General features: G+C 38.2%; 2 protein-coding genes across 5 annotated transcripts in view; one reads left to right on the top strand and one right to left on the bottom strand.

The window, feature by feature from the left end:
• On the top strand, positions 1-26,736 carry Hacl (2-hydroxyacyl-CoA lyase). Its single transcript, XM_067772665.1, has 5 exons — positions 1-172; positions 23,644-23,839; positions 23,908-24,539; positions 24,603-25,210; positions 25,295-26,736. Exons 1-5 carry the CDS (start codon positions 122-124, stop codon positions 25,512-25,514), a joined length of 1,707 nt encoding a protein of 568 aa, XP_067628766.1. The 5' UTR covers positions 1-121; the 3' UTR covers positions 25,515-26,736.
• Efhc1.2 (EF-hand domain containing 1.2) overlaps positions 25,526-27,891 on the bottom strand; it is a 71,239-nt gene continuing 68,873 nt past the window's right edge. For all 4 annotated transcript variants that reach the window (XM_067772662.1, XM_067772664.1, XM_067772663.1 and 1 more), the window contains exon 7: positions 25,526-27,448. In XM_067772662.1, coding sequence (XP_067628763.1) covers positions 26,792-27,448 — 657 coding nt within the window. In that variant the 3' untranslated portion in view covers positions 25,526-26,791. The remainder of the gene's footprint in view (positions 27,449-27,891) is intronic.

Below are 27,891 nucleotides of genomic sequence, written 5' to 3'. Positions count from 1 at the left end.
AATTTTTTGTCTATCGCAAACAGCTGAGCAAATTGAACGTGTAAATTTTTTTACGGAAAGTAATTGTTAACTATTCCAAATTTTCTACATTTAAGTGAAAAGTATAAATTATTCAGCGGACATGTCGGAAGTTGAAGCTGTTCAAATTATTGCAGAGTCCCTAAAGGAGCAAGTAAGTAGTGGTTGGATTGTGGCAGCTGAAGGGTTTTTCTGCTTTTGAAGTGGCCAATGATGGAAACAAGGATACTACAATGGTATTAATTTTATAAACAATATTTGTTTGCTGACACAAGAAATAAATTCGGGTAATAGTCTAGAACAGCGGTCCACTGGTAATACGCTACCAAAAATATTGAGAGAGGTTGACATCAGTATTAATAATCCGAAGGCGGAAAAAATATATCTTAGAGATATTAACGAAAACGGCCCGGTGTCCCTCCGAAGCCGGCGGTCGGTTTCATAATATTTTTGCGCAGAACACGTTTCTATGTTGGCGGCCTTCGGCCTGACAAAGGTGGAAAGAGACAGATTGAAGACATGCGCTAAATATTTGAAACCGTCTTTCCCTAGGCTTTTAAGCATCGGCATGGCTATGCCGTCTGGGCCCACTGCTTTGGATGGTTTAGCACGACCAATGGCGTCCTCAACCTCTTTAGCGCTGATGGTGATTGGTGACGCGCTGAATTTGTGTTTATGTGCGTGTCTATTGGCTCTCCGTCTATCTTTGTCGACCGTAGGATGCATTATATATTGCCGGCAGAAAGCGCTCGCGCATTTTTTCGCGTCCGACAGCACTTTGTCGCCAAAGGCGATGGAAACTTTGTTGTTGTTGTTGTTGTTGTAGCGATTAGGTTACTCCCCGAAGGCTTTGGGGAGTGTTATCGATGTGATGGTCCTTTGTCGGATACAGATCCGATACGCTCCGGTAACACAGCACCATTAAGGTGCTGGCCCGACCATCTCGGGAACGATTTATATGGCCACATTAAACCTTCAGGCCATCCCTCCCTCCCCACCCCCAAGTTCCATGAGGAGCTTGGGGTCGCCAGAGCCTCGTCTGTTAGTGAAACGGGATTCGCCGCTCGAAGGTGAGGTTGACAATTGGGTTGGAGAAGCTATATATTGCGCTACACAACCCCTTGAATCCCATGGAAACTTTGTCTTTGTGCTTAGTCGGATTCGACAGGGACTTTGCGGTGGACCAAAGTTTACCCACACCGGTAGAGAGGTTACAAGTTCTTAACAACAAGCAATCTGATGCGTTGGTTTATATCCCTTATTTGGGGGTCGCCTGGATCAAGCTGTCTTATAAGGTCACATTCTCTCGCTAAGTTTGCGGCCTCCGCCGGGAAGTGGGCCGGATTTCGGGAATTCTCCCGGCGGGAATGAAATGTGCCGAGGCGGATTTAATGACCTTACGGAAGGCGCGCTCCACTTGGCGGGCATCAGTCGGGATAGGGAGGGCAGCAAAGCGGCTGTCTTCCCACTTTCCTTTTTTGAAGTTTATGAAAGTGCGTTTTTCAGTGACGATGAAGTCGGCGGTACGCTCAAGCGAAATAAGTATGGGCAGGTGGTCGGATGCCAATGTTACCATCGGCTGCCAGTTGACGCAGTTTACGAGTTCTGCGCTCACGATTGAGATATCTGGCGAGCTGTGACAGCTTCCTACCATACGTGTGGGGGCGTCTCCGTTTATTGTGCAGAACGTCGTTTCTTCTATTTGATCCGCCAACATCTCACCCCTACTGTCCGGCCGCAAGTTTGAATGCCATAGATCATGATGGGCATTGAAATCACCTAAGATAATGCGATTGTTGCCAGTGAGTAAGGCCCTGATATTTGGGCGGTATCCACTGGGGCAACAGGTGGCAGGAGGGATGTAGATGTTGATGATTTCTAGGTTTGCATCGCCTGACAGGACAGATAGGCCTTGACGTTCTAAGACATTGTCCCTGCGGTCGATGCCAGGATCAAATATATAATATTGCACAGAGTGGTGTATGATAAACGCGAGACCGCCTCCATTTCCGCTCTCGCGGTCTTTCATGTGGACGTTATACCCAGAGCAGGTCTGCAATGCAGATCTTGCTGTGAGTTTAGTCTCTTGAATCGCAGAAATGCGGATGTTGTGCCGCTTCATGAAATCGACTATCTCCGTAATTTCCCAGTTAGTCCATTACAGTTTAACTGCAGGATTCTGAAGTGCATAAGGGGAGACGTCGCCACTCTGGGGGTAAGTGACGGGTGACTACGCCTGGGTTGTGGAAGGCCAGGACGCAATTGCTGTTGTGGCCCTGGGACTGGGCGTCCTTGGGCAAGCATTGGGGTACCCGGATGATTTGGGTTTGCCACCTGGCAACATGGCGCGATGAAACCCGTCGGGGGGTTGCCGTCGGGGAGACCAGAACATCTGGGAAAGTGGCACCACCCAAGGCAGGAGCTGCATTGGGCGGATGTCGCAAACCTATATATTCTGTGCTGGCAGACGGTGCAAACGGAGGTAGGGACTAAGAGTCTGTTTCCCTGACCTGCACGATTGCTGTCGGAAAAGAGGGGGGGAGAAGACGGGGGCAGGGGCTGATGCTCAGCATTGCTACCAACTCTACTACGAAGGTAGTAGTTATGAGTGGTATCAGCTGTTTGAGTTGTTGGCGCCGTGGGGCGTGAGCAGCAGCGGGTACTTGTTGTGGCTTGCTGAGCAGCGGGGCTGCTGGAAGGTGAACAGCAAGGAGCCACAAAAGATTTATAAAAGTTACGTGGACGTCGGGTTTTGGGATCAAGCCCAGAACAACCTGTCCGATGCAACCATCCCTTGCACGAGACACACTGAACAGAGTATGAAAGTCCTAAAAAGATTCTTTTCCGGCAGATGCAGCAAAACCATTTCTCAGGACCGGGGTCAGCAGACGGACCCGGATTGGATTCGATGCCTTCCCGGAGTAAGAGAATATGGAGCAGTCCTGCTGCAAGGAGCTGCTGGGAGGATGACAATATGTGGGAGGGACGAAACAAATTAGATGGGGTCACACTGAAATGACAGTCCTTGGTCGGGAAAAATCCCGAGTCGCTCCGGTACATAGAACCGACTGCCTTGGGAAGTGAAATATCGGATGTCTTAATATATTTCGATTTTGTTGAGTGGATTAAGTACACACCAATAAACGTAATAATCTGAAAAAGTTTATTTAACCTGTGCACAGGGCATGCTTTATCTGAAAGTGTATATTTAAGATGCAGATTAGACCTGCTAGATAAGTTTATTGGAATACATACATATATTGCCCATTGGCTGCCGCGGTGTGGTGGTAGCGTGCTTCGCCTACCACGCCGAAGATGCTAAGTTCAAGGCCCAAGCAACATTTAAAATTTAGAAAAAATTTTTTTTAATTTGAAAAAAGTGTCTATGCGGTGTCGCCCCTCGGCAGTGATTTGCAGGCACGCCGAGTGTGCTTCTGCCTAAAAAGCTTCTCAGCCTCTAAGTCGGCGTAAAACATATACAGGATCATCGGTGTAGTAGGTGGAGCACGCTAATACGACACCACGGCGGCCGATCGGAAGAGAAGCTCGGCCTAAAATCTCTTCGGAGGTTACCGCGACTTGTATTTATTTTATATTTTCCATTGGAATGAGTTTTAAATATATATAACACTTTATATACCATCCCACTGGCAATTATAGGCAGTACTATATGTTGTACTTAATTACGCCCACATATGGGAAGCATCTTAAACTATATATGTAAATCACCGGTTTTTCCGGTGCCGAAAATCTTTATTTATCAGACTTAATGGCAATGGACTCTATCGGCACCACATATGCTGTAGTTTAACCCTTCACGGGAATGTAGGTTAAAATTGCAATAATCTTTAGTATCATATGATTGCCTTAAATCATATAACTGGACAGTATCAATAAATCTAAAACTTGGATGTTGTGATACTAATAACATTAAATATTTATTACTACCGCGTGTCATTATATAACTAAATTATTGCTTTTTCTATCACAAATCATTCAAAAAGCCTGTTCATTGCTATTTGAATAAAATGCCCTTAGTTTCGTTTTTAAACGGTTTTATTTAGCTTGACTTGACAGGCTGGCTGACTGGCTAGCTGCTGGCCGGCACGAATTTTGTAATTGACATTTATATAACTTCCCGATAAGCTACTAGCTTCAAACTTGGAAAATAGTTCAGAATCCGATGATAAGAATTTCACGCGCCCAACGCCTTTATTTAATTGTCTGATCAACGCCCTAGATTGATGAAGAATGTGATGACTAGTACCTAAGACCTACCCCAGCGGGTTAGGGCGTTAGAATATATCCGCGGTTGGTATGCCTGTCGTAAGAGGCGACTAAATCACCAGATTCAAGGGGATGTGTAGCGCAACCCTTCAGGCTGCCAGCGCAATATATAGCTTCTCCAAACTCAATTGTCAACCTAACCTATCCGCGGCGAATCCTGTTTCACTAACAGACGAAGCTCTGGCGATCACAAGCTCGTCATGGAACTTGGGGGTGGGGAGGGAGGTATGGCCTGAAGGTTTAATGTGGCCATATAAATAGTTCCCGAGATGGTCGGGCTACAACTTTAATGGCGTTGTGTTACCGGAGCTTGCCGGATCCTGTATCCGGCAAAGGACCATCACATCGATAACACTCCCCAACAACAGCAACAACCTACCTAATTATTTTCTAGCTTTTAGTATTATTATTACTTCATGTAAGTATTGTTTTCAATAAAACCGTTAACTTACATGTTTTTTTTTATTATTTTATGTAAAGATACATTTTGTCATGATAGTTGTTCTAACATAACTTACCTGTTGATAATAAAGGTCTATTCCCTGGCTCTCGAAAGTTGTGTCTATGTACCGGAATGACTCAGGCTTTAACCAATCAAGGACTTCTTCCTGTAGCGATTAAGACACTCCCCGAAGGTTTTGGAGAGTGTTGTCGATGAAGATGGTCCCTTGCGACCCCAGCGGGTTAGGGGGCTTAGAATATACCCGCGGTAGAAATGCCTGTCGCAAGAGGCGACTAAAATACCAAATTGAAACAAGAGGCTGTGTAACGCAACCCTCTCAAGGGGTTGCCAGCGCAATATATAGCTTCTCCAACTCAATTGTCTACTTCACCTACACGTGGCGATGGATCTAGGGAGTGGGAGGGCGGTATGGCCTAGAAGGTTTCATGTGGTCATACCAAATCTTCCCCGAGATGGTCGGGCTAATACCTTTATGGTGCTTGGTACCGGAACGTACCGAATCTGCATCCGGCAAAGGACCATCAACATCGATAACACTCCCCAATTGACCACTTGGCCATCCCTTCGATAAAAATAAAATAAATAATGAAAATAATATACATAAATATATTGGGAGTTGGCGACATGGCCTAGAAGGTTCAATGTAGTCATATTAAATCGTTCCCGACCTTCGGGAAATGTTGCTGTTGTTGTAGCAGTGCTTCGCCCCATCCAATATGTGCGACAAATCACAAATTGTCATCAATGTCCTCTAACGGGAGTCCAAGGAAACATGCTGTTTCAACAGGGGTGGACCATAATGACAGGGAATCGAGTTGCGCCCTGCTCCTGCATGTTGTTTCAAATTTCCAAACTAGAAACGTCTGCTAGTGTGAGTTCAAGGTGACTTTCAAGAAGACGTAACCCCCAGCGGGTTAGGGGGTCAGAATATACCCGCGGTAGGTATGCCTGTCGTAAGAGGCGACTAAAATACCAGATTCAAGGGGCTGTGTAGCGCAACCCTTCAAGTTGTCAGGGCAATATATAGCTTCTCCAAACCCAATTGTCAACCTCACCTATCCGCGGCGAATCCTGTTTCACTAACAGACGAGGCTCTGGCGACCCCGGCAAAGGACCATCACATCGATAACACTCCCCAAAGCCTTCGAGGAGCAACCTTATGGCTACAACAACAACAACAACGTAAGTTACTCTTGAACTATTACTTATCCAGAATCATCCCCGACATACGAAACATATGTCCTGCATGTAATGCCTTAGATTAGATTAGATTATTTATTTATTGCGGCCAGATGCCTTATTCGTAAATTTGAAAATATTACAGTTTTTTATCTTATAGCTAAGGTTTTACAATATTCATATAATTTTGTTTTAAATACTGTTATTTGGTTGCAACTTTTTATATCCATAGGCAGATCATTGTAACTTTTCAGACTCTTGTAGAAAATGTTCTGTTGATCAATTTCAGTTCTAAAAAACGGCAATTTGAAATTATGTTTGCTCCTCGTATTTATGTTGTGTGTTTGCTCAACTAATGCTATATTTTTATTTAAATACTCAGGTACATTTCCATGTTTGATATTAAATATGAATTTCATGGAGTAGAAAAAAATCTTTTGTTTCACACTTAACCAGTCTAAAGTCTTCAACATGTCAGCCGTTCGTGTATCTCTAGGTTTCTGAAGAATAAATCTCATGCATCTATTTTGAAGCTTTTGGAGCTTGTCTACTTCTTTATCCGATATTATGAATAGAATGGACGGGCAGTACACGAAGTGCGGTTCTACAACTGATTTATATAAGATTATTTTGTACTTTTTCTGAATGAATTTCGTTGTTCTCTGCATCACTCCTATTTTATTAGCAACTTTTTTAATTGTATAATTTATATGATCTTCAAATTTTAGTTTATTATCAATTATTATTCCTAAGTATTTTATACTGTTAACTCTTTGTATGATTTCATCATTTATTTTTAGCTCGGCTATATCCTCCTCATTGATATTCCTCCTTGTTATTATCATATATTTAGTTTTATTTATGTTTAGTTTCAGTCTATTACCACACAACCATTTATACAAGTTATTTATTTCATGTTGCATTTTGGCGAGTGCAGTATTAGTATTATTTTCACTTATCATAATTAATGCATCATCCGCAAAAAGTCTAATTTCACAACCTTCGATAGCATTGACTATGTCATTTATGTATATAAGAAATAATATAGGTGCCAATACTGAGCCTTGAGGTAACCCTATGGGTACCTCTAATTCATCCGACGTCACAGCATTTATAACTGTTTTCTGCTTTCTCTGCTTCAAATAGTTGCGGAACCATTTAAGTTCAATATCAGTTATGCCAATCCGCTGCATTTTTTTTATTAATATCTCTCTATCCACCGTTTCAAAAGCTCTTTTGAGGTCAAGGAAAACTGAAACCACTACTTTTTTGTTGTTTAGCTCTTCTTTCCAATCAGATGTCACCAAGTTCAGCGCTGTCTCACAGGAGTGTTTTTTCCTAAATCCTGACTGTTGGTAGACTAGTATATTATTTACTTCAAGATGATTCACCAACTGATTCTTAACAACGACTTCGAGAATTTTAGCATCACTTGGTAGGGTATTTATGGGTCTAAGTTCTTCAGGTTGCATTGTCTTTTTAACTTTTTCCACAGGTATTATTGTTGACGTTTTCCACATTTCAGGTACTACACCATCTTCTAAGCTGTTATTAATTATTTGAGCATAGAAATATCCGGTATACGATATACAATTTTTTAGTACACCTTCGGATAGCAGTTTTCTTCCATCTATTTTATATTTAAAGTCTGTTAAGATATTAATAACATCATCGGTGGTAATTTCAGCAAACTTTAATTTTGAATGGACTTCTGTATCCTCTAGTGCTACTTGACAGGTTTCGATGTTATTATTAATTTCAATCACACTGTTTACAAAAAATCTATTTAGACCATTGGCCAGATCGGTTTCGTTTTCAACCAGTATGCCATCCAGTATCACCTTTTTTATCCCTTCGTTATCTTTAGTTTGGTTGACCGTTTGTTTGAGATATTTCCACATTTCTTTAGCATTATATTCATTCAAAATGATTTTATTCTCCATATACTTTATTTTTTTTAATTTGACTAATTTTTTGTAAGACCTATTTATATTTTTATATTCATCCCACTCTCCAGTTTGTAACGCACGCGTGTACATATTGTATTTATATTTATTCATTTGTGCCAATTCTCTATCATACCATTTATTCATTAACTTGATATGCACTTCTTTCTCGTAGGTTAAACTGTCCATAGCCCGAATCATTATATTATTAATTAATTCGACTTCGATTGATAAGTTTATAGTAAAGTTGAAGTTAAATGATCTAAGGACGCTTATTAAAATATCACTATTATATTTGTCCCATGCTACGATTTTCTTGGTCAGTCTCATCTTGTATACTTTGGACGTTTTAATATTAAATTTTATAGTTTCATGATCAGATATTTTGTATTCCTGCAAATTATTACAGAGAATTTCATCCGAGTTTGAAAATAATAGATAAATTTTCGATTCACTTGTATCTGTGATTCGCGTATTAAATTCTATTTTTTGGCTCATCCCCATCACAGCAAATATCTCATTTAATTTAGTACTATATGTTGAAATGCAGTTCATGTTAATATTAAAATCACCGACTACTATATTATGGTTACTTTTTTCATATTTATCAATTAGAATTTCATTTAGGTATTCAACAAAAGCTGCATCACTAGTGCTCGGCGAGTGGTACAGAACTCCAATCTGCCACTTTTTATCAACCTTCTTCAGTTTTATTACAATGCACCAAACGTTTTCATTTATGTTATCATTATAGATTACTTTAACATCAATTGTACTATGTACATAAACTAACACACCTCCTGTGTGCCTGCTATGGGAATCACATCTTATCATTTTATAGATTGCTATTTTTAATTCATTGTCTAGAATATCTTTGGTTGTACAAATTTCAGAGCACAGTATGATGCCTGGTCTATGAACTTCCGCCAACACTTCCAACTCTGATTTGTTAGCTACTAGGCTATTTATGTTTAAATAGATGCATTTAAAGTCATTGTTGATGTCCTTTGTGGATCGTTTTTGGTACTTTGATACTCTATGTTGCATAACATTAGCATGGTCCAGGTGAGCCAGTGGCCTGATTGTTGTTGTTGTTGTAGCGATTAGGTTACTCCCCGAAGGCTTTGGGGAGTATTATCGATGTGATGGTCCTTTGTCGGATACAGATCCGATACGCTCCGGTAACACAGCACCATTAAGGTGCTGGCCCGACCATCTCGGGAACGATTTATATGGCCACATTGAACCTTCAGGCCATCCCTCCCTCCCCACCCCCAAGTTCCATGAGGAGCTTGGGGTCGCCAGAGCCTCGTCTGTTAGTGAAACGGGATTCGCCGCTCGAAGGTGAGGTTGACAATTGGGTTGGAGAAGCTATATATTGCGCTACACAACCCCTTGAATCCCCCAGTGGCCTGATTGTTAGTTGCTAGTATCCTAGCCTTTGTTTTTTTTACATTTAAGTGTTTTAAGTAGACAGGGCAATGTCTGCTATTGCAAGGGTGATTGGTATCAAGCCCTAGATTTAATTTCTCATTAGCTCTAATACAATTTATGCACATGTTTTTTGGTTGTTCCTTGCACTCCATGGGTTTATGTTTACCCAAGCATTTGCTACAAACATCTTCATTTTTGCATTCACTAGCTTTATGGTTGTATCCTTTACATTTAAAACACATTGTTATATCAACACCATCGTATACTTTGCACCTTTCCCATCCTATATTCAGTTTATCTAATTTTAACGCTTCAGTGAATATTTCCACATCCACCTCAACTATTGCATTATAATAATTTTTGTGACTAACTTTAACATTATATTGCTTAATAATTTTTACTTCACCCTGTTCAAAGCATTTATTTTGTTTTCGTAGACATTCAGTTAATTCATCACCATTATTTTCAAATAGCATACCTGTTATAAATAGTCTTGGTTTATATTCACGAGGTATCTTTATCTCATATTCATTGCTAATTTCTTTGCCCATTATTTCTTTTATTTTTTCTCTTTCATTTCCATCAACACTATCGATCACCATAATACCATTATTACCAGCTTTAATATCTGTTATCTTTAGTTCCTTAGGATTAATTTTATTGTTTAAATATTTCTTGGTTTTTTCACACGATTGTTTTACTTTCGGTTTAACAATAATAGAAGTACGTTTCTTTAATTCAGGCACTGTAGTAACTTTGCTTTTGTTTTCATCTTTTTTATTATTATTTTTCATTACTTCTGCATATGACAGCCCTTTTTCCTTATTATTACTACTAATTTTCTTTATTTCGTTACATACCTTTTCATTGTCTTTACCGATTATTTCAGTTTTATTTTTCACTTCTATCATTTCATATAAGCTTTTTATCTCACCAATTTTTTTCTCAAACAGCTTTTGTGATCTTTCCATAGTTGCTACTCTTTGAGTATATCGACCCTCTACAGCTTCCAATAAAGCCTTTATTTCATTTTGGCTTTTCTTCATCACCTCTTCAAACTCATATTTATACTCATTTAATATTGTGTTGTTTTTCTTCACAATCATTTGCATTTCTTGTAGCACCAAGTCTACATTCTGAATATATGTAACACATTCATCACACATAAATCGTGCCATAGGTTTTTCCTCAAACATTTTAACACAATATTTATCAACACCTGCACATGCAAGGCTTAAATGGTACACTTTATTACACACACCCTCGCATCGTATATCTGTCTCTCCTCTTATAGAGTGATTGCATTTCGCGCACATACCCATTTTGCTTTTGCCTTATTTCGATTTACTTCACCGTTTATTAGTATATGTATGTGTTTAAATTTGTTTATTAAATAAATTTATTTGAGTCTTTTTTCTCAAAGTTAACTCCTATTATATTAGGAATTCAATACCGTATTATTACATTATTTGTTACATTTTGTGAAGCGCGAACAAAACACTTTATTTTGCACAACTTTTTATTAATTTTTTAAAATGTTTTACCACAATTTTCCTGCTCAAAAAATATGCAAAAGGTTTTCACGTCTGCTCGCTATCGTATTCGCACATAGTTTCAAAATTTAGCAAGTTATTATAGTGCCTTTGTGGTTGGCGATAATTGTTACCAATCATATTTTCAATTGTAATGTGGAAACAGCCTATGTCTTATTAAAATTGCAGATTGCGCTTCCGTAAGAGGATATCGATGATAATTTTTGAGAAATCGCAATTATTATGTGAGGGTAGGTTAGGTTGAACTGGCCGGTCCGTGAGACGTCACATAGACTGAATGAGTCCATAGTGTTACCAGAAGTTTTTTAACGACCAAACTGAAAACCCCTGTGAATAGCCAGGACCTATGTTACAGAATAATTCCCGTCATCTTTACAAATACTAGACGCTTTCTAGGACTTTTGGCATTTGCTGCTTCTAGGTCTGACAGCTATATCACTCCCAATAGCTGCAGTTTCAGCCTGGACAATCAATGGAGGGTTATATTTATTTATTTTATTCATTTATTTATCTACCGGACATAGTCCTCACAGATATGTAACAACTTAGATAACAATTAACGAAATAGAAAAATATATGGTAACAATTTATAATTACAATGACATAATAACGCATACAATAACATTTATATATTAACCGGAACATATTAATTGAAAAGAAAGTACTCAATAACATCAGCTTTAAATTGTTCTTTACATGAGTTAAAATCGGCATGATTGCAAACAGAGTTACATAAGGAAATCATTCTGTGAATAGGTTCATTATTTGCAAAATTCGTTCTACGCGTTTGAACGTAGAAAATGTATTTGTCCCTTAGACACCTTTCAGGTGCATAGAAAGGGAGAAGAAAAAGTAGTTCCGGAGAATCGATTTTGTTGTCGTAAATGTCTTTGATAAAGAAAATACCACACATTTTCCTTCGAATATTAAGGCACTGATAATTTAAAATTCTACATCTTAGTTCATTAGATGGCATCGATTCAAAAGTGAACAATCGTCGAAGGGCGAATTTAATGGAATTACGTTTGAGAAAGCCGAGTTTGCAATTAGCAGCACTGATTATGTATTCCCTATGAAAGTCGAACCTAAGCTTCTTGCCTAAATATACTCCTAAATCCTTAACAGTAGTTGCATGCGTTTCTCCGAGTGAATGTGAAAATATTACACTTGGAGAAGTTCAAAAAAAGACCGTTACTATTACACCATTTTATCAATTCCAAGATGTCTTACTGTAGCTCTATGCAGTCGCTAATGTGTTTAACTCTGTAATAAGGTTTCAGATCATCGGCGTACATCAAGCAACTACAAAATTGAAAACATTGGCTGATGTCATTTATGAATAAAGAAAAAAGTAAAGTGCCCAGATGACTACTTTGTGGTACCAGAAAATTTAAACACAATGAGAAGGCGTTTTTGCTAGATTCCAACTTTTTTGCATGTGAACACGTCTTGCACTTCACCACACACAATCCAATTTCAATGTTAACGAGTTAACAGCAGAAAATTCTCTGTCAACAGTTTCAGCTGGTGTATAAATTCTCTGGATTTTCTCTTAATATGATTTCTTTGTGGGAATATAGGTATTTGTAAGATTCATTAAATTTAAATTTTATTACTTGTAGCAATAGATTTGCTTGTTTTATAATTTAATATGAATTTGAATTTAATTAATATAATTTAGAAATTTTAAAAAAAGGTAAAATAAGCTTAATTTCAATGGTAAATGGAGGGTTGAAAATGGCCTTGTGGCGTGCAAATTCGTATATACGATCAAAGTAGCAGATAAGACAACACGAAAGTCATATTAAGTTTGGCGCACCTGTTAGGCACTCGTTTAAGGCTACAGGTGTTTCAGGTTCGAACCTCAATAAAGCTTGTTTTCTATTTTTTTTTATTGATGGAAAATCCCGTTAATTATTAAGATCTAGTTCACTTGTTCAGTTGAGAGACCCGGTCAATTGAACAAGTTCAGAACGAAACGACCCAACTCTCAAAAATATTTCGCTTTTGCTATTTTGTTTGTAGGTCAGGTGAAGGCGGCGAGGAAAAAGAAGATTTTTTTCTTCTCATTCGAAACTTTGAAATATCAGAACAGAAATGGAAATATGAAGTTTTGTATGGTATAGCCTCATGCGTAAAAGGAATAGCATATGTGCGTACGAAAGCCAAAAAACTATTTTCATACATTTCACACACGCGCTAATTTTTATGAGCGCCTGGTAATATAAAAATGTTTCTTGCCCAATGATTCTTCTTCTTACACTTTGAAGACAAGGCAAGATGGATTTTTACAATGTCTTTGAAAAAATTAATTCTATAAGTTTGCTTTTGGACAATGTGTAGTAGGCGGGAAAGGTAGTTTTTCTCTTAGGTGTAGTAGTTTTGGGCTATATGTACGAGGCCAGACAGAAACTTTGAATGTGTTAGTAAGCGGAATCAAGTAGAAATAAAAATTTTGTCTGACTTCGATTTTTTGTTCTTCCTCTTATGTTTGTGATTTTGTTGTTGAGACGTAGGCGGCAATGTAAGATTTCCTCGCCAAAATCTAAGGTTGTGTTAGTTTTGGCCTTTTAGCTAATTGTAGTTTCACTCCTTTGTTCTATGAGTAGTAATTCTTTCACCCCTCTCATATCAGATAATTTAATTTAAAAACAAAATGTATTTTTTTTTTTAATTCAAGAAAACTGTATTGTATTATTCATGAAAGCGTACCTTTCAGCTTATTTTCTCATTTAGTTCTCTTTTTTTTACTAAATTACAAAAATAAAATACATTATACATAAATAATTTTTTAACAGATAACTTGATAAGCAGGCTAACGTGAATTGCACATATATTTTATTTTCTCCTTGCGGACGGGGCCGCAGGTAAAGGCTAGTACATACATATATCGCATGAGCTTTAGGTAAATGCAGATGTGCATGACCTCCAATCAGTGGTATACAGTGGTTACTGGGACGTTTGCAAATTCTCCAATTGCTCATGAAAGTACAAAGAACAAAAGTGTAATTAAAACCAAAATGTAATTGATAACAAAGGTCGGATTTCCGCGACTTACATTCAGTTGTTCAGCTGTTGCAGCCCTGGTACTGCAAGCAACAAAGGTTGGTCCTGGAGTACCCGGGATATTTGAGGTATAACTCGGCAGGGTGGCGCAACGAACACATCTGTCAAGGGGTTGATGGCCTAAGCCCACAATATCTAGCTCAAGCAAAGGCTGAAGCTTTGAACCCTTTGCTCGTGGTTAAACGCAATCGAATTGCAGTCGTTAAGACAATGCCACGAAGGTCAAAGCTAGGCGAGGTTAAGCGCATTCCACAGCAGCCGACTCTATGTACTGAGCTATCGTTTCAGTGGTGTAATTTGTTGCATCGCTTCTACAAATTGTCATCCTGGCGCCGCGGGCAATAGCTCTCGCAGCTTCCTACAATACCAGTCCCAGTTAGTACTTTTAGGGTTCCTAAAAGATATTTTACCAGAACGTTTTTCGTTCACGGGAACTGAATATATCGGTGATCAGAGAAGGAGTGCTCGTTAAGAACCCTGCAACCCGACATCAGATAATCGAGTTCTCTACTAACCAGGTTGAGTTCCAGGACCTCCTCCCTTATGGCATTAACAAAAGTCGGGTCATTCCCCCTATTACATATACAAAGTCCTTCATCTACAATAAAAGTAAATAAAGACTCACCTCTAGTGTTGGTATCCGAGCTTCCCCAAATGCTATGGTGGGCAATAGCATCGGTACCTACGATCACACCTGCTTCAGCGGTGATTTCGCCTACTATCTCAGGTGATGGTCCCGCTACGTCCCCATGTGGCACGTACGCTGAGACCACCCACATTTATTTACATCCTTGCTCGAGCACAGTGACGCAGGGGTGCGGGTTTTATTGAATTGTTCTCTCTAGATCCGCATTATCAGCAGAAGCAGGTGCCCCTCGTGCACAACGTGATAACTAATCACGCGTGAGAGTTCGTCACTATGGCCGGTCTAAGACTGATAACAGTGAGTCTGGAACCATGTATTATATCCAAGCCAAGTATATTATGCTACACAACCAATGGAATTATTGGCTGTCAGCAAACGCAGTTTACAAGTCCTGTGCTTATGATGGAAGTGCCTGGCGAGCTATGACATTTTCCTAAGGTTCGTGTGGGGCGTCCTCGTTACCTCTTGCTGTTGTTGTTGTAGAAGTGCTTCGCCCCATCCAATAGGTGCGACCCATCATAAATTGTCAAGAGTGTTCTCTAATGGGAGTCCAAGGAAACTTGCTGTTTCTACAGGGGTGGACCATAGTGAGAGGGGTGTTAGAGGCGTTGGTTCCACATTACAATTGAAGAGATGGTTGGTGTCATATGGGGACACATTGCAAGCAGGATATACATTTCGTATGTCGGGGTTGATTCTGGAGAGGTGAGAGTTTGAACTATTACAGTACCCAGATCGAAGTTGAGCTAGAGTGACTCACCTTTCCGTAGAGAGAGTGCGTTCCTCTTCTGCGAGTTCTGGGTATTTTTCTTTAAGAACTGGATTCGCCGGCAATTCCTGACATAGAGTTTCGATGCCTGTTTGTGGATATCACTGAAGACCTGCTTGTTCTTTTTTGCCTCATACGGCTGTGTTCTCAGATGTCGCATTTCCTCATAATGCTTACGGAGATTATCCCTTAAGCCCTGGGAGATGTAGCCTCATCAATCAGATGTCTGGGATCTCTCTGAAGTGCAACGGGCTAGATGTCTCAACCTTAGAAGTAAGATACGGATGATTAAGCTAAGGTTGAATAAGGCTTTGTCGCATGTGCTGTTCAGGCGCCGGTGTATCCGTTGGGTGTGCGGCTTGGCAGCATTTTGCGACAAAAACCCCTTTCGGGGGAACAGCATTGGGTGGGTGTGGTAAATGTTTGTATATATTCTGTAAAGGCAAACAGTGCACAGGGTGATAGGGACTTAGAGTCGACTTCCCACGACAGCCGGTTATATGGACCGGAGCGACTCGGGATTTTATTTCCCGATCAAGGACTGTCGTTTCAGTGTAACCCCTCACACAAATTTGCATCCTCAGAGCAGCTCGTTGCAGCTGGACTGCTGCATACCCTCCTGCTCAGGGAAGGTATTGAACCTAACCCGGTCCCAGGCTGTGGTTCTGCTGCATATGTTGCAAAAGGATCTACCTCAGATGGTCACACTCTTGCCAGTGTTCCACGTGTAGTGATAGAACGATACGAGAACTGAGTGAGTAGTATCGATACTTTTCCAAAAATACTCCAGTATTTCGTATTCGATGCATTTTTCCAAGTACTGAGTAAAGTATCGATACTTTACCAAGTGCCGATGGTATACAAGTTTAAGATCAACAAAGTTCAGTCCATTAACACAACATCATAACTTGAGCATAAATTGAGATCGTCGACGATGCGGTAAAAGCTCCGCCTTTAACTTAAACCGACTTTTTAATAATGGTGGAATGGGAGACGATTTCTGCATATGGTGGTAAAAGATAAGTATGTCTTTATTGTACAGAATCACGCCATCAAATTTCAATACATTTTAACTTGTCATGCAATATAGCTTTTTCGTTGTACTGTAAAATTTTGGTGGATGTAGTTAGCAGCTTTTATAGCATCGTCTACGATATATTGGAATTCAAAATGGTCAAATCAGATTATATCCACGCCTACTTTCAAAATGGGGCTTACAGTTTTAATATTAACAAAACTTCCAATATAAATGGTACGTAAAATAATATCAGTAGAGGTAGACCTATCAAGAGCTTTTGATACAGACAACCAAGGTACGTTACTGCAAGGCGGACCGCAAATTATCCCTCTGATCGGCAGATATCGCTGCAATTCAGGAACGTGGCCGGACGCAATGTTTTTAAATGTGTTGGTAATAAGAATCGACACAAAATCAAAATTTAAGATTTTGTCTCTGGTTTGACTTTTGTGCTTGAGGATGAAGCGAAGGCGGGTATGGAAGTTAGGAAAAATGTTTGCATATTTTTAGCGACATTTGCTAATGGTTTTTTAATGGTTTAAGCACATTTTTATATATTCTTGCAAAAAATTTTGCTTTGATATTGCATTGTAAGAAAACGCGCTTATAGGCAAATTTTTGCTATTTTGGCGCAATATCAGAATTTTTATAATTTCAGCTAAAAAAAAAAAATAAAGAAGGATTTTAACTGGAGCGGTCTTCGAACCCACGAAATCGTACAACAATGTAGTTGCCTACACAGCTGTGCCACAATAGCTTGTGAAGTTTAATAGCCTAACAGGCAGTTATAAGCATGAGTTTCAATCTAGTGAGTGGTGAGTGGTGATTTAATGCGTGGAACATATATATAATTTCTAACTTGGAAACATATTTATATGTTGTACAAAGGAGATAGCCCGATTATCCTCTATGATTCGTATAGTACTTTTTACTTCGCAGCATTCATTAGAGATGCGAAATGCATGAGTTTCAATCAAGTGATGGTGAGTGAATGCGTGGAAGATATATATAACTAACGTTAATTTCTGACTTGGAAACATATTTATATGTTGTACAAAGGAGATAGCCCTAGTACTTTTTACTTAGCAGCATTCATTAGAGATGTCAAATGAAATTTATATTATCCAGTAACCCTACACATTTTAATGGTGGCCTGGTGAATTGGGCTCTTTTTCAAATTTTCTGCCTTCTTCTGTACTTTATAAAAAGAAACTTTTATTGATTTTTGATTGAAATTGATACATGTGCTTTACACCTGCACCAAAACACCCTATTAAATAATATCCTCCTAAGACCTTACTTAATGGGGCAAGTCAATTTACAATGAATCATCATAATTTATTTACAAAAAATCAGAGAATTAAAATTTCCAATATATTTGCACTGATCAGAGAATTTTTTGGTAACAGACGAACAGAGAAAATCGTTAAGAGAATTTTCTGTTACGTCTTGCACCCTGTTAAGTTAACATGAATTTGGGGAATAGTGGTGAAGTGCAAGACGTGTCACATGCAAATGGATCCTAAGCAGTGGATGCCAAAAAAACGCCTTCTCATTGTGTTTAAATTCTCTGATAAAATGGTGTAATAGTAACGGTCTTTTTTTGAACTTCTCCAAGTGTAATATTTTCACATTCACTCGGAGAAACGCATGCATAACTAACAACTACTGTTAAGGATTTAGGAGTATATTTAGGCAAGAAGCTTAGGTTCGACTTTCATAGGGAATACATAATCAGTGCTGCTAATTGCAAACTCGGCTTTCTCAAACGTAATTCCATTAAATTCGCCCTTCGACGAATGTTCACTTTTGAATCGATGCCATCTAATGAACTAAGATGTAGAATTTTAAATTATCAGTGCCTTAATATTCGAAGGAAAATGTGTGGTATTTTCTTTATCAAAGACATTTACGACAACAAAATCGATTCTCCGGAACTACTTTTTCTTCTCCCTTTCTATGCACCTGAAAGGTGTCTAAGGGACAAATACATTTTCTACGTTCAAACGCGTAGAACGAAATTTGCAAATAATGAACCTATTCACAGAATGATTTCCTTATGTAACTCTGTTTGCAATCATGTCGATTTTAACTCATGTAAAGAACAATTTAAAGCTGATGTTATTGAGTACTTTCTTTTCAATTAATATGTTCCGGTTAATATATAAATGTTATTGTATGTGTTATTATGTCATTGTAATTATAAATTGTTACCATATATTTTTCTATTTCATTAATTGTTATCTAAGTTGTTACATATCTGTGAGGACTATGTCCGGTAGATAAATAAATGAATAAAAGAAATAAATATAACCCTCAATTGATTGTCCAGGCTGAAACTGCAGCTATTGGGAGTGATATAGCTGTCAGACCTAGAAGCAGCAAATGCCAAAAGTCCTAGAAAGCGTCTAGTATTTGTAAAGATGACGGGAATTATTCTGTAACATAGGTCCTGGCTATTCACAGGGGTTTTCAGTTTGGTCGTTAAAAAACTTCTGGTAACACTATGGACTCATTCAGTCTATGTGACGTCTCACGGACCGGCCAGTTCAACCTAACCTACCCTCACATAATAATTGCGATTTCTCAAAAATTATCATCGATATCCTCTTACGGAAGCGCAATCTGCAATTTTAATAAGACATAGGCTGTTTCCACATTACAATTGAAAATATGATTGGTAACATGTGGGAATGTTTGCTCCTATACTATATAAGTACATTTTAAATTTGGCACTATTAAGATCCATTGGTTTGTACGTACGAAAAAGGAAAGCAAAATGTAAATAACTTTTATAACAATTATCGCCAACCACAAAGGCACTATAATAACTTGCTAAATTTTGAAACTAAGCAGTGGATGCCAAAAAAACGCCTTCTCATTGTATTTAAATTCTCTGATAATAGCCTCCTAAGACTACTTAATGGGGCAAGTCAATTTACAATGAATCATCATAATTTATTTACAAAAAATCAGAGAATTAAAATTTCCAATATATTTGCACTGATCAGAGAATTTTTTGGTAACAGACGAACAGAGAAAATCGTTAAGAGAATTTTCTGTTACGTCTTGCACCCTGTTAAGTTAACATGAATTTGGGGAATAGTGGTGAAGTGCAAGACGTGTCACATGCAAATGGATCCTAAGCAGTGGATGCCAAAAAAACGCCTTATCATTGTGTTTAAATTCTCTGATAATAGCCTCCTAAGACCTTACTTAATGGGGCAAGTCAATTTACAATGAATCATCATAATTTATTTACAAAAAATCAGAGAATTAAAATTTCCAATATATTTGCACTGATCAGAGAATTTTTTGGTAACAGACGAACAGAGAAAATCGTTAAGAGAATTTTCTGTTACGTCTTGCACCCTGTTAATGGATCCTAAGCAGTGGATGCCAAAAACGCCTTCTCATTGTGTTTAAATTCTCTGGTGGTACCCCTGATGCAGAGATGCACCCTAACGTTAAGCTAATCGTTTATCAAAAACTTTCCACCGTTTCCGTTGAAACACTTCGAAATATTATCGATAAAGAAATTATCAAGATAAATTGTTTCTCGTTTTTAACCGGAACGAAAAGCTTTCGTTAACGTTAAAAACGTTAACAAAAACGCGATACTTTGTGTTTGAATTGTGCTGGCAATGCTATAGCCATCGTGAAGCCGGAAGGTGGTAACAGCGAGCGGACATACACACACAAACTCCATGTAATTTGTTTGTGTAATTCGTTGGTGGTAATGTCAAAAATACTCTGAGAAATGTTCGTACTGTCAAAATTCATGAGAAAAGTTGCAATCAGCTTGGCTAATGCTTTCACCTTTAATGACTCTGCCATCAAAATGGATAATAGCCGTGTTTTTTAACACGCGTATATCCGTTTACGCTTAAACTTTATATTGACTGCTAAGAGACAAGCTATAAATACACCTCTGAAATTGCTGCGCATAAATTTTGTCCTACTAAATTTCAATACGCATTATACTCAGATGTAACTGAAATATGTGTCTTTGTTTCACCCTGTACACTAATTCTATGTATTATATGTGTGTCCACAATTCATCGCAACTGATTCAGCTATATGTTATACCCTATGGCCATCAGAGCGTTGCGTCTCCGCTTTTCGGTACACCCTGTTGCTGTAGCTAGTTGTTTTACCACAGCCGCTAGATGGGTCTCCTAAGCATTATCTAAGCGAAGATAGGCGTTTTTTAACACGCGCAAACGAAACGTATACGCGCGTGTTAAAAAACACGGCTAATATAGCGTTGCCAGCATAGTTTGAAATTAATAATCTACATAAACGGATTGATTTCGTTTTGATATGGCAGAAAACGAAACAAAATCATTTCGTTAATTTGACGTTCTTAACGTTAATAAACGAAACAAAGTCATTTCGTTTCGTTTATTAACGTTAAGAACGTCAAATTAACGAAATGATTTTGTTTCTCAATCATATTATTTTGCTTAATAAACTCGAGAAACTCGGAATCCACTCCAACGCTCTAAGTTGGCTTGAATCGTATCTCCAAAACAGGAAATTAATAGTAAATATTGGCAGCAATCTCTCCAACCGATATCATTTCGTTACGATAATTAACGTTAATAAACGAAACGAAATGACTTTGTTGGAGAGATTGCTGCCAATATTTACTATTAATTTCCTGTTTTGGAGATACGATTCAAGCCAGCTTAGAGCTTTGGAGTGGATTCCGAGTTTCTCGAGTTTATTAAGTAAAATAATATGATTGAGACTGTCGAAAGCTTTTACGAAATCAGTGTACAGAGTGTCCACTTGTTCGCCGTCCTCAATCATTAACCACAAAATTTACAAATATGGTGAGATTTGTGTTGGTGGATCTCCCTGGATAAAAACCATGCTGATGAGGAACAATATAGTTTCTAAAAACTGCAAATAGCTGGTCATTTACAATTTTGTCCAGCAGCTTTGGGATGATGGATAGCTTAGCAATGGGTCGATAGTTGTCTACCTTGTTTCGAGGGCCAGATTTATAAATTGGCGATACGAATGCCACTTTCTATTCGTCAAGGAAATTACCACATTCAAGGGACTTGTTAAAGATTTTAGTAAGAGGCGAATAAAGTGAAACCGCACAGTTCTTTAAGAACACGGGTGGCAGAAGATTGTATCCAACTCCCTTAGATACATCAAGGTTCATAAGGGACTACAGGACCTCTTCCTCTGTAACCGTGAACTGACTAATATTTACAGACTCCACTATGGCAGATGTATCACGTGACGTACTAACTGTTCGGAACATGTTAAATACCGACCCGACAAAGAGCTCACACGCTTCCTGAGTTGAGGAAGCAACTTTGCCTCCAAACTCCATTGATTTCGGCATACCATTATGTTCCACTCACAGTTGATATACACTACCGATCTTGGCGATTTTCCAGACAACAATTTATACCGTATACTCCCAACGATACTTTCTGCTTTTATAACGCCCATATGTTTCAAAATCAATAGGATCAGTCCTTCAGTATCTATGGCCTTGTGAAACCCCTTGTCCAGACAAGGTGGTTAAGGTAAATATTCTCAGATCGTCGGTTCGAATCTTGCTCAAGGTCTTAACAATATTTTTTTGTGATTATATTATTATATATGTATTTTTTCTTAAATGAAAAAGTGTTTAAATTAGAAAAAAGAAAAAAAATTACAACTGCCGTAGCTCGTATATATCAACCAATTTTTCTTTCTCCTATTCGAATTAAAAAAAAAAAAATGTTTCAACTAACAAAAAATATATAGTAATAATAATATTACAAAAACTTATTGTTAGTACCTTGAGCTTGATTCGAATCAACGATCTTACAAATCAATAGGCCGATACATTTTTTTGTCAATTTAGTGTTCTTACAAGCTAGAAAAGCGAGCATTTCCATATTGGCTCCACAGGTCATAGCATATGTGTAAAGAGAGCAACAGATCTGTCTTGTATATTATTCTTGTAGTAAAGTTTTAACCTTAAAATCATTGTTTACTATATAGTTTGGCAGCTTAAGTAGAGGTTATGTTGCGAATAGAGTGGAAGGCAGTGGACTAGGCACATTGTACAGGTCTACAAGTAGGATATGTAGCAGCACGCACATACACAGCCACGCTCACCTGATAAAATGCTTGTTCTTGTTCATTTTTTTTGTGGATGCTATTTGGCACTGTTGTACTTCTTAGGACCAAACAAAGTTTAGTCGCTGCTATCGAAAACTGCTTAAAATTTTTTTTTCTTATATTACAAAGAAATATACTTATTTACTTTCAAACGAGCACTTAATTACATCTCTCTTTAATAACCATATATTTTGGACAATTTTAATTAACAAATTGTGATACTTTTATATGGGGACGATTGCTAAAACACGACCAAAACCGTCGGGGGAGGTATTAATAGACGCGTTTTTGCCTCGCTTCCAATAATTCGAATACTTTTTCTCTTCGGACTATTGACAACAGGACAAAACGCGTCTATTCATTTTTCTTTCCGCTTTTTTGGACGGGTTATTGCAGTCGACCTCGGTTTCAAACTGTTTTTCGCGGAGAACTTTTGAACGGGTAGAAAAACTTAACTCCCGTGTTTGTATTCTTAATACTGAAATAACTACGCGTCCTCAGATACCCCAATTGAAGACTTTTTTATAATTTTCTGAAGGACCCACATGGGTGCACTTAAAATTTCCTACTAAATTCGTTAAAAGAAATTTACCATCACAGCAACCCATATCTGATATTCCGATCCCTTTTTTGCTTCCCTGTGTCGCTTTCGACGAAGCAACCCCGGTAATTTTGACACTTCGTTCAGTGTCAAAACTCATGTTCCACGCAGGTTCCACTGGGTTCTACGCTAGTTTGACACTGACCGAAGTGTCAAACGGCAGTGTGTTAAAAAGAGAAAGAAATTGTTTCCCTCTCATACATATCATACTTGTAAACCTGTACAATGGACTAGGCAGTCCAATGTCATATAATGAAGGAATGGTGTTCGGAGTTTTTTCAAAGTTAAAAAAAAAATTATAAAAGCTTTAATAATAAATAAAACTATTGATTTGATAACAACAAAAACGCCATATATATTCTGTATACATAAATTTGTAAGGATTATCTCACTTTAAAATTAGAATTAAATGATCTAAATTTTTTTTGAAACTGAGTCGAGAACTGTGCGTGTGAATGTGCGAATTTTCACCAATCAGCTGTTAGTTGCGCTACTTGGTAAAATTTACAATGCTTAAAATTGTTACAGGGTGTAGAATATGTCTTTGGTATAATAGGCATACCTGTTATTGAGCTGTCAATGGCATTTCAAGCGGCTGGTCTCAAATACATTGGTATGCGTAATGAACAATCGGCTTGCTATGCTGCTCAGGCAATTGGTTATTTGACTGGTAAACCTGCTGTGGTTCTTGTGGTTTCTGGACCAGGATTGTTACATGTTACAGGTAAGTAGTGACGCCATAGTTAAATGCAATTCTAAAAATGGTTATTGTTATTGCTTCTTCCCTGTCAGGGGGCATGGCAAATGCTCAAGTAAATTGTTGGCCCTTGCTGGTAATCGCTGGTTCTACCAATCAGGATCACGAAGGTATTGGTGGTTTTCAAGAATATTCTCAAGTTGAGATGTCTCGTCCCTATTGCAAATATGCTGCCCGCCCGCCTACTGCTGCGCTAATTCCCTTGCATATAGAAAAGGCTGTACGTTATGCCACCTATGGACGACCAGGTGTGTCCTATTTGGACTTCCCAGGCAATATATTGCAGTCGCGTGCACAAAAAGAAAAAATCTATAAGGTGCTACCACATCCTCCTGCACCGTTGGTATATCCTGCACATGACGATGTTATACGCGCTGCCAATTTAATACGTACTGCAAAACGGCCTCTGGTTATAATAGGAAAGGGGGCAGCCTATGCGCACGCAGAGAACATATTACGCCATTTTATTGAAAATACCAATTTGCCTTTCCTGCCAACACCAATGGGCAAAGGTGTTGTATCCGATACAGCGCCACAATGTGTGTCATCGGCACGTTCATTGGCATTACAGAAGGCGGATGTGGTGTTATTGCTGGGAGCACGTCTCAACTGGATTTTGCATTTTGGCAAACCTCCGCGTTACAGTGAGGATGTTAAGTTTATACAAGTAAGATCTAAAGCTTCATTTCATTTTAATGAGTTGACTGAACTTTTGCACTTTGTATTACAGGTCGATATTTGTCCTGAAGAGTTACATAACTCGGTGCAATCTTCAATTGCTATACAATCGGACATTAAGCCATTTGCAGAGCAAATTTTCGAACAAATGAATGCTGTTAATTTTGAATTCCCCAATGAAAACCCCTGGTGGGAAGAGCTCGCAAACAAATGCAAAAACAATCGCGAGCAAGTACGCAACATGTCAATGCAAACTGCTTCACCGCTCAATTATTATACCGTCTTTCATCATTTGCGTGAGCTGATACCACGCGATGCTATAATTGTTAGTGAAGGAGCTAATACTATGGATATTGGACGTTCAATGCTTTTCAATATTTTGCCACGCCATCGCTTAGATGCTGGGACATTTGGTACCATGGGTGTTGGGCCTGGTTTTGCTATCGCAGCAGCACTTTTTTGTCGTGATCGTTTTCCGGGTAAACGTGTAATATGCGTGGAAGGCGACAGTGCTTTCGGCTTCTCGGGTATGGAATTGGAGACAATGGTGCGTTATAAGTTACCAATCACTATTGTAATTGTTAATAATAATGGCATCTACGGTGGCTTCGATCAAGAAACTTTCGATTCAATACAAAATGCTGGAGACTTGTCGTTGGTGTAAGTAGTATAAATATGTATATATTATGCAGTTTGAGATGTTAAATTTTTTATTTTAACTTGTTTCTTTTCCATGTTTTCTAGTACACCTCCATCTGCATTGGGAGTGCAGGTGCACTATGAAGAAATGATGAAAATGTTTGGGTTAAATGGGTATTTCTGCAAGGAAATAACTGAATTACAGGCAGCGCTTAGGGATGCACAACAACTTACTGATAAGCCAACTATCATCAATATAGCTATCAATCCTTCATCCGATCGCAAGCCACAAACATTTAATTGGCTGACCGAATCAAAATTGTAAATAAATGGAACTTATTTTTTTTTTTTTTAATTTTAAAACAACACGCGCTGTGACTGCATCAATAATTTTTGCTTTCAAAGATGTACAACAAAGTCTTCAAATATAAACATTTTCTGAAAAATTGATGGGTATATTCCCGCTGCTGCTTTCGCTAAAAGTTAATAGCGGAAATCTCACAAAAATAAGTGTGCATTATAATATTCTAAATTTATTTTCATGTCAACAGATAATTTGGACAGACTATATAGAGTCAAGCTATTTTAAAACCAAACTTCTGGCTAAAAAATGCTAAAAAGTCAATACTCCGTAGTACCATCGAAGCAACTTATCTCAACTGTAGTTGGTAGTTTTTAACAGTGAGAAATTGCCCGTGGAGTAATGCTTAAAAATTAAAGAACTAGATAATGCCTATTAAAATGCTTTTCAGCAACTGAATCCGATTTTGGTAGCGTCTTTCCTATGTTCAGTAGGTTCTGTTCATTCTTGAAGCTATCAACTTCGTAATCATCAGCCAAGTGTACGATGAGTAGTCAAATGTATATACTTTTAGGCGCACCTAAATCTTTTAGACAGTTATGCTATAATTCATAACGGGATTTGGCTGCCAGTTTGGAATACGGAATACTTGTAATATTTTTATGTCTGTATTAAAGTTCAGTCTTATAGAATTTTCTTTTCTGAAAATAATGCCGCCCTTTTGTTTCTTCCCAGCTCTCTTGTGAGTTTGTGTATTACTTTCACAAAATATTTTCCACTGAATAAAAAAAAGGGGTCTCATTACCTACAAAATGAGCCACTTTGTAAAACGCCAGGTGAGGCAGTTCGAAAGTTAGGATTTAAGAGTGCAATATGAGGGCAACATTATTTCCATAGAAGAAAGCACCATTATATTTCGTACATTCCAGTTTTCAATTTCTTGGTAGACACTAATTTTTTGTGGCACTTCCAGAGGATATTTTGCGCATATTTAGCTGTATGCTTAATTTTTATATAAGTGTGTTTATAGAATTAAAAACAGCACGATGTAAATTATGTTACCAACATTTTTATCGCGTTTGGCTTTTAAGTGAACACAGTATTAAGTGTGATACGTTGTTCAAACAGGGTTTTAGTTTTTTATGGTAATCCTTTGTAAACAAGAATTTTATTTTATGTACCAAAAAGTCCTTTTTCATGTGTGTAAATGTGACAGTTGAAGTAAACAAAATTTATTGAAAAAAAATTCAGATCTTATATGTTAATTAGTTTTTCTGGTTCTCAACTTTTCTGACACTTTACTAAACCTCTTCCTTCGGCTTTGCATCCTCATCTAAGCCCAAATACTGGAGGAAGCAGCTAATATTGACTAAAAGTCCTTTATTTAAAAATGGCACCTTTGGACATAATTCGAAATTGATATTCATTGGCGCTATATCGGGTACTTTACCACAACCCATATCGATAAAGTTTAAGAAATCACACACCTCAACCTCACCACAATCGTTGTGGTTCAATACACCAAGCAAATCATCAATTAATTCTGGCACGAATGGTAAGCGGCAACCTTTCATTGTAGAACGTAATTTAGCTTCAGACAAGAATGGTTTGTTCAGTGGATTAATGTGATGCAAATGTTCTTTCAACTCATCCATTGCATTCCACAAAGAACGTTTCAATTCAAGATGTACAGCAGCGCGTACAGTTTCGCGATCGCATGATTGTGGCGGTGCTTTCTCAGCTGAGAAATTGCGGCAGACTGTGATGATTTCATGATTTGTAATATCGTCACCCAAGAGATTAATAAGTGCTCGTTTGAGTGTGTCGAAACCAACGAAATGGACATCTTTGGTGGACTCTGCCCCATCCGGCAAACACTGACAAAGAAAGTTCTTGTAGTTGGCCTTTGCTGCCTCACGTATTTTCGACATAATTCCCTTGATATCAGCCATTGGAAACTGCAAAGAAAAATAAATCATAGAAATGAAAATGAATCGAGTATATTAGGGGTTCTCATTAGGATTTTCGAACCCACTATTCCTAACATTGGATCGTAAAAAATCGTGTCCCAAAGTAAATAAAAGTTAGACTGTTGTTGGGTTAACAGTGCTTCGCCCCATTCAATGGGTGCAACCACTCATAAATTGTCAACAAAGTCGTCTAACGGGAGTCCAAGGCAACTTGCGGTTTCAACAGGGCTGGACCATATACATTACAATTGAAAAGATGGTTGGTGTCATGTGGGGACACATCGCATGCAGGACATACACTACGAATGTTGGGGTTAATTCTGTGCAAGTAAAAGCTAAACCTGTTACAGTTTTCAGAAAGAACTTGGACCAGATTCCTGCCTCATTTGGGAGTGTGCTTTCTTCTTCTGCAAGGGTATGGTAATGCATAT

This window comes from Eurosta solidaginis, chromosome 3, assembly GCF_040869045.1.
Source record: "Eurosta solidaginis isolate ZX-2024a chromosome 3, ASM4086904v1, whole genome shotgun sequence".
Taxonomy (NCBI): Eukaryota; Metazoa; Arthropoda; class Insecta; order Diptera; family Tephritidae; genus Eurosta; species Eurosta solidaginis.
This window is presented reverse-complemented; position numbering and strand designations above follow the sequence as displayed.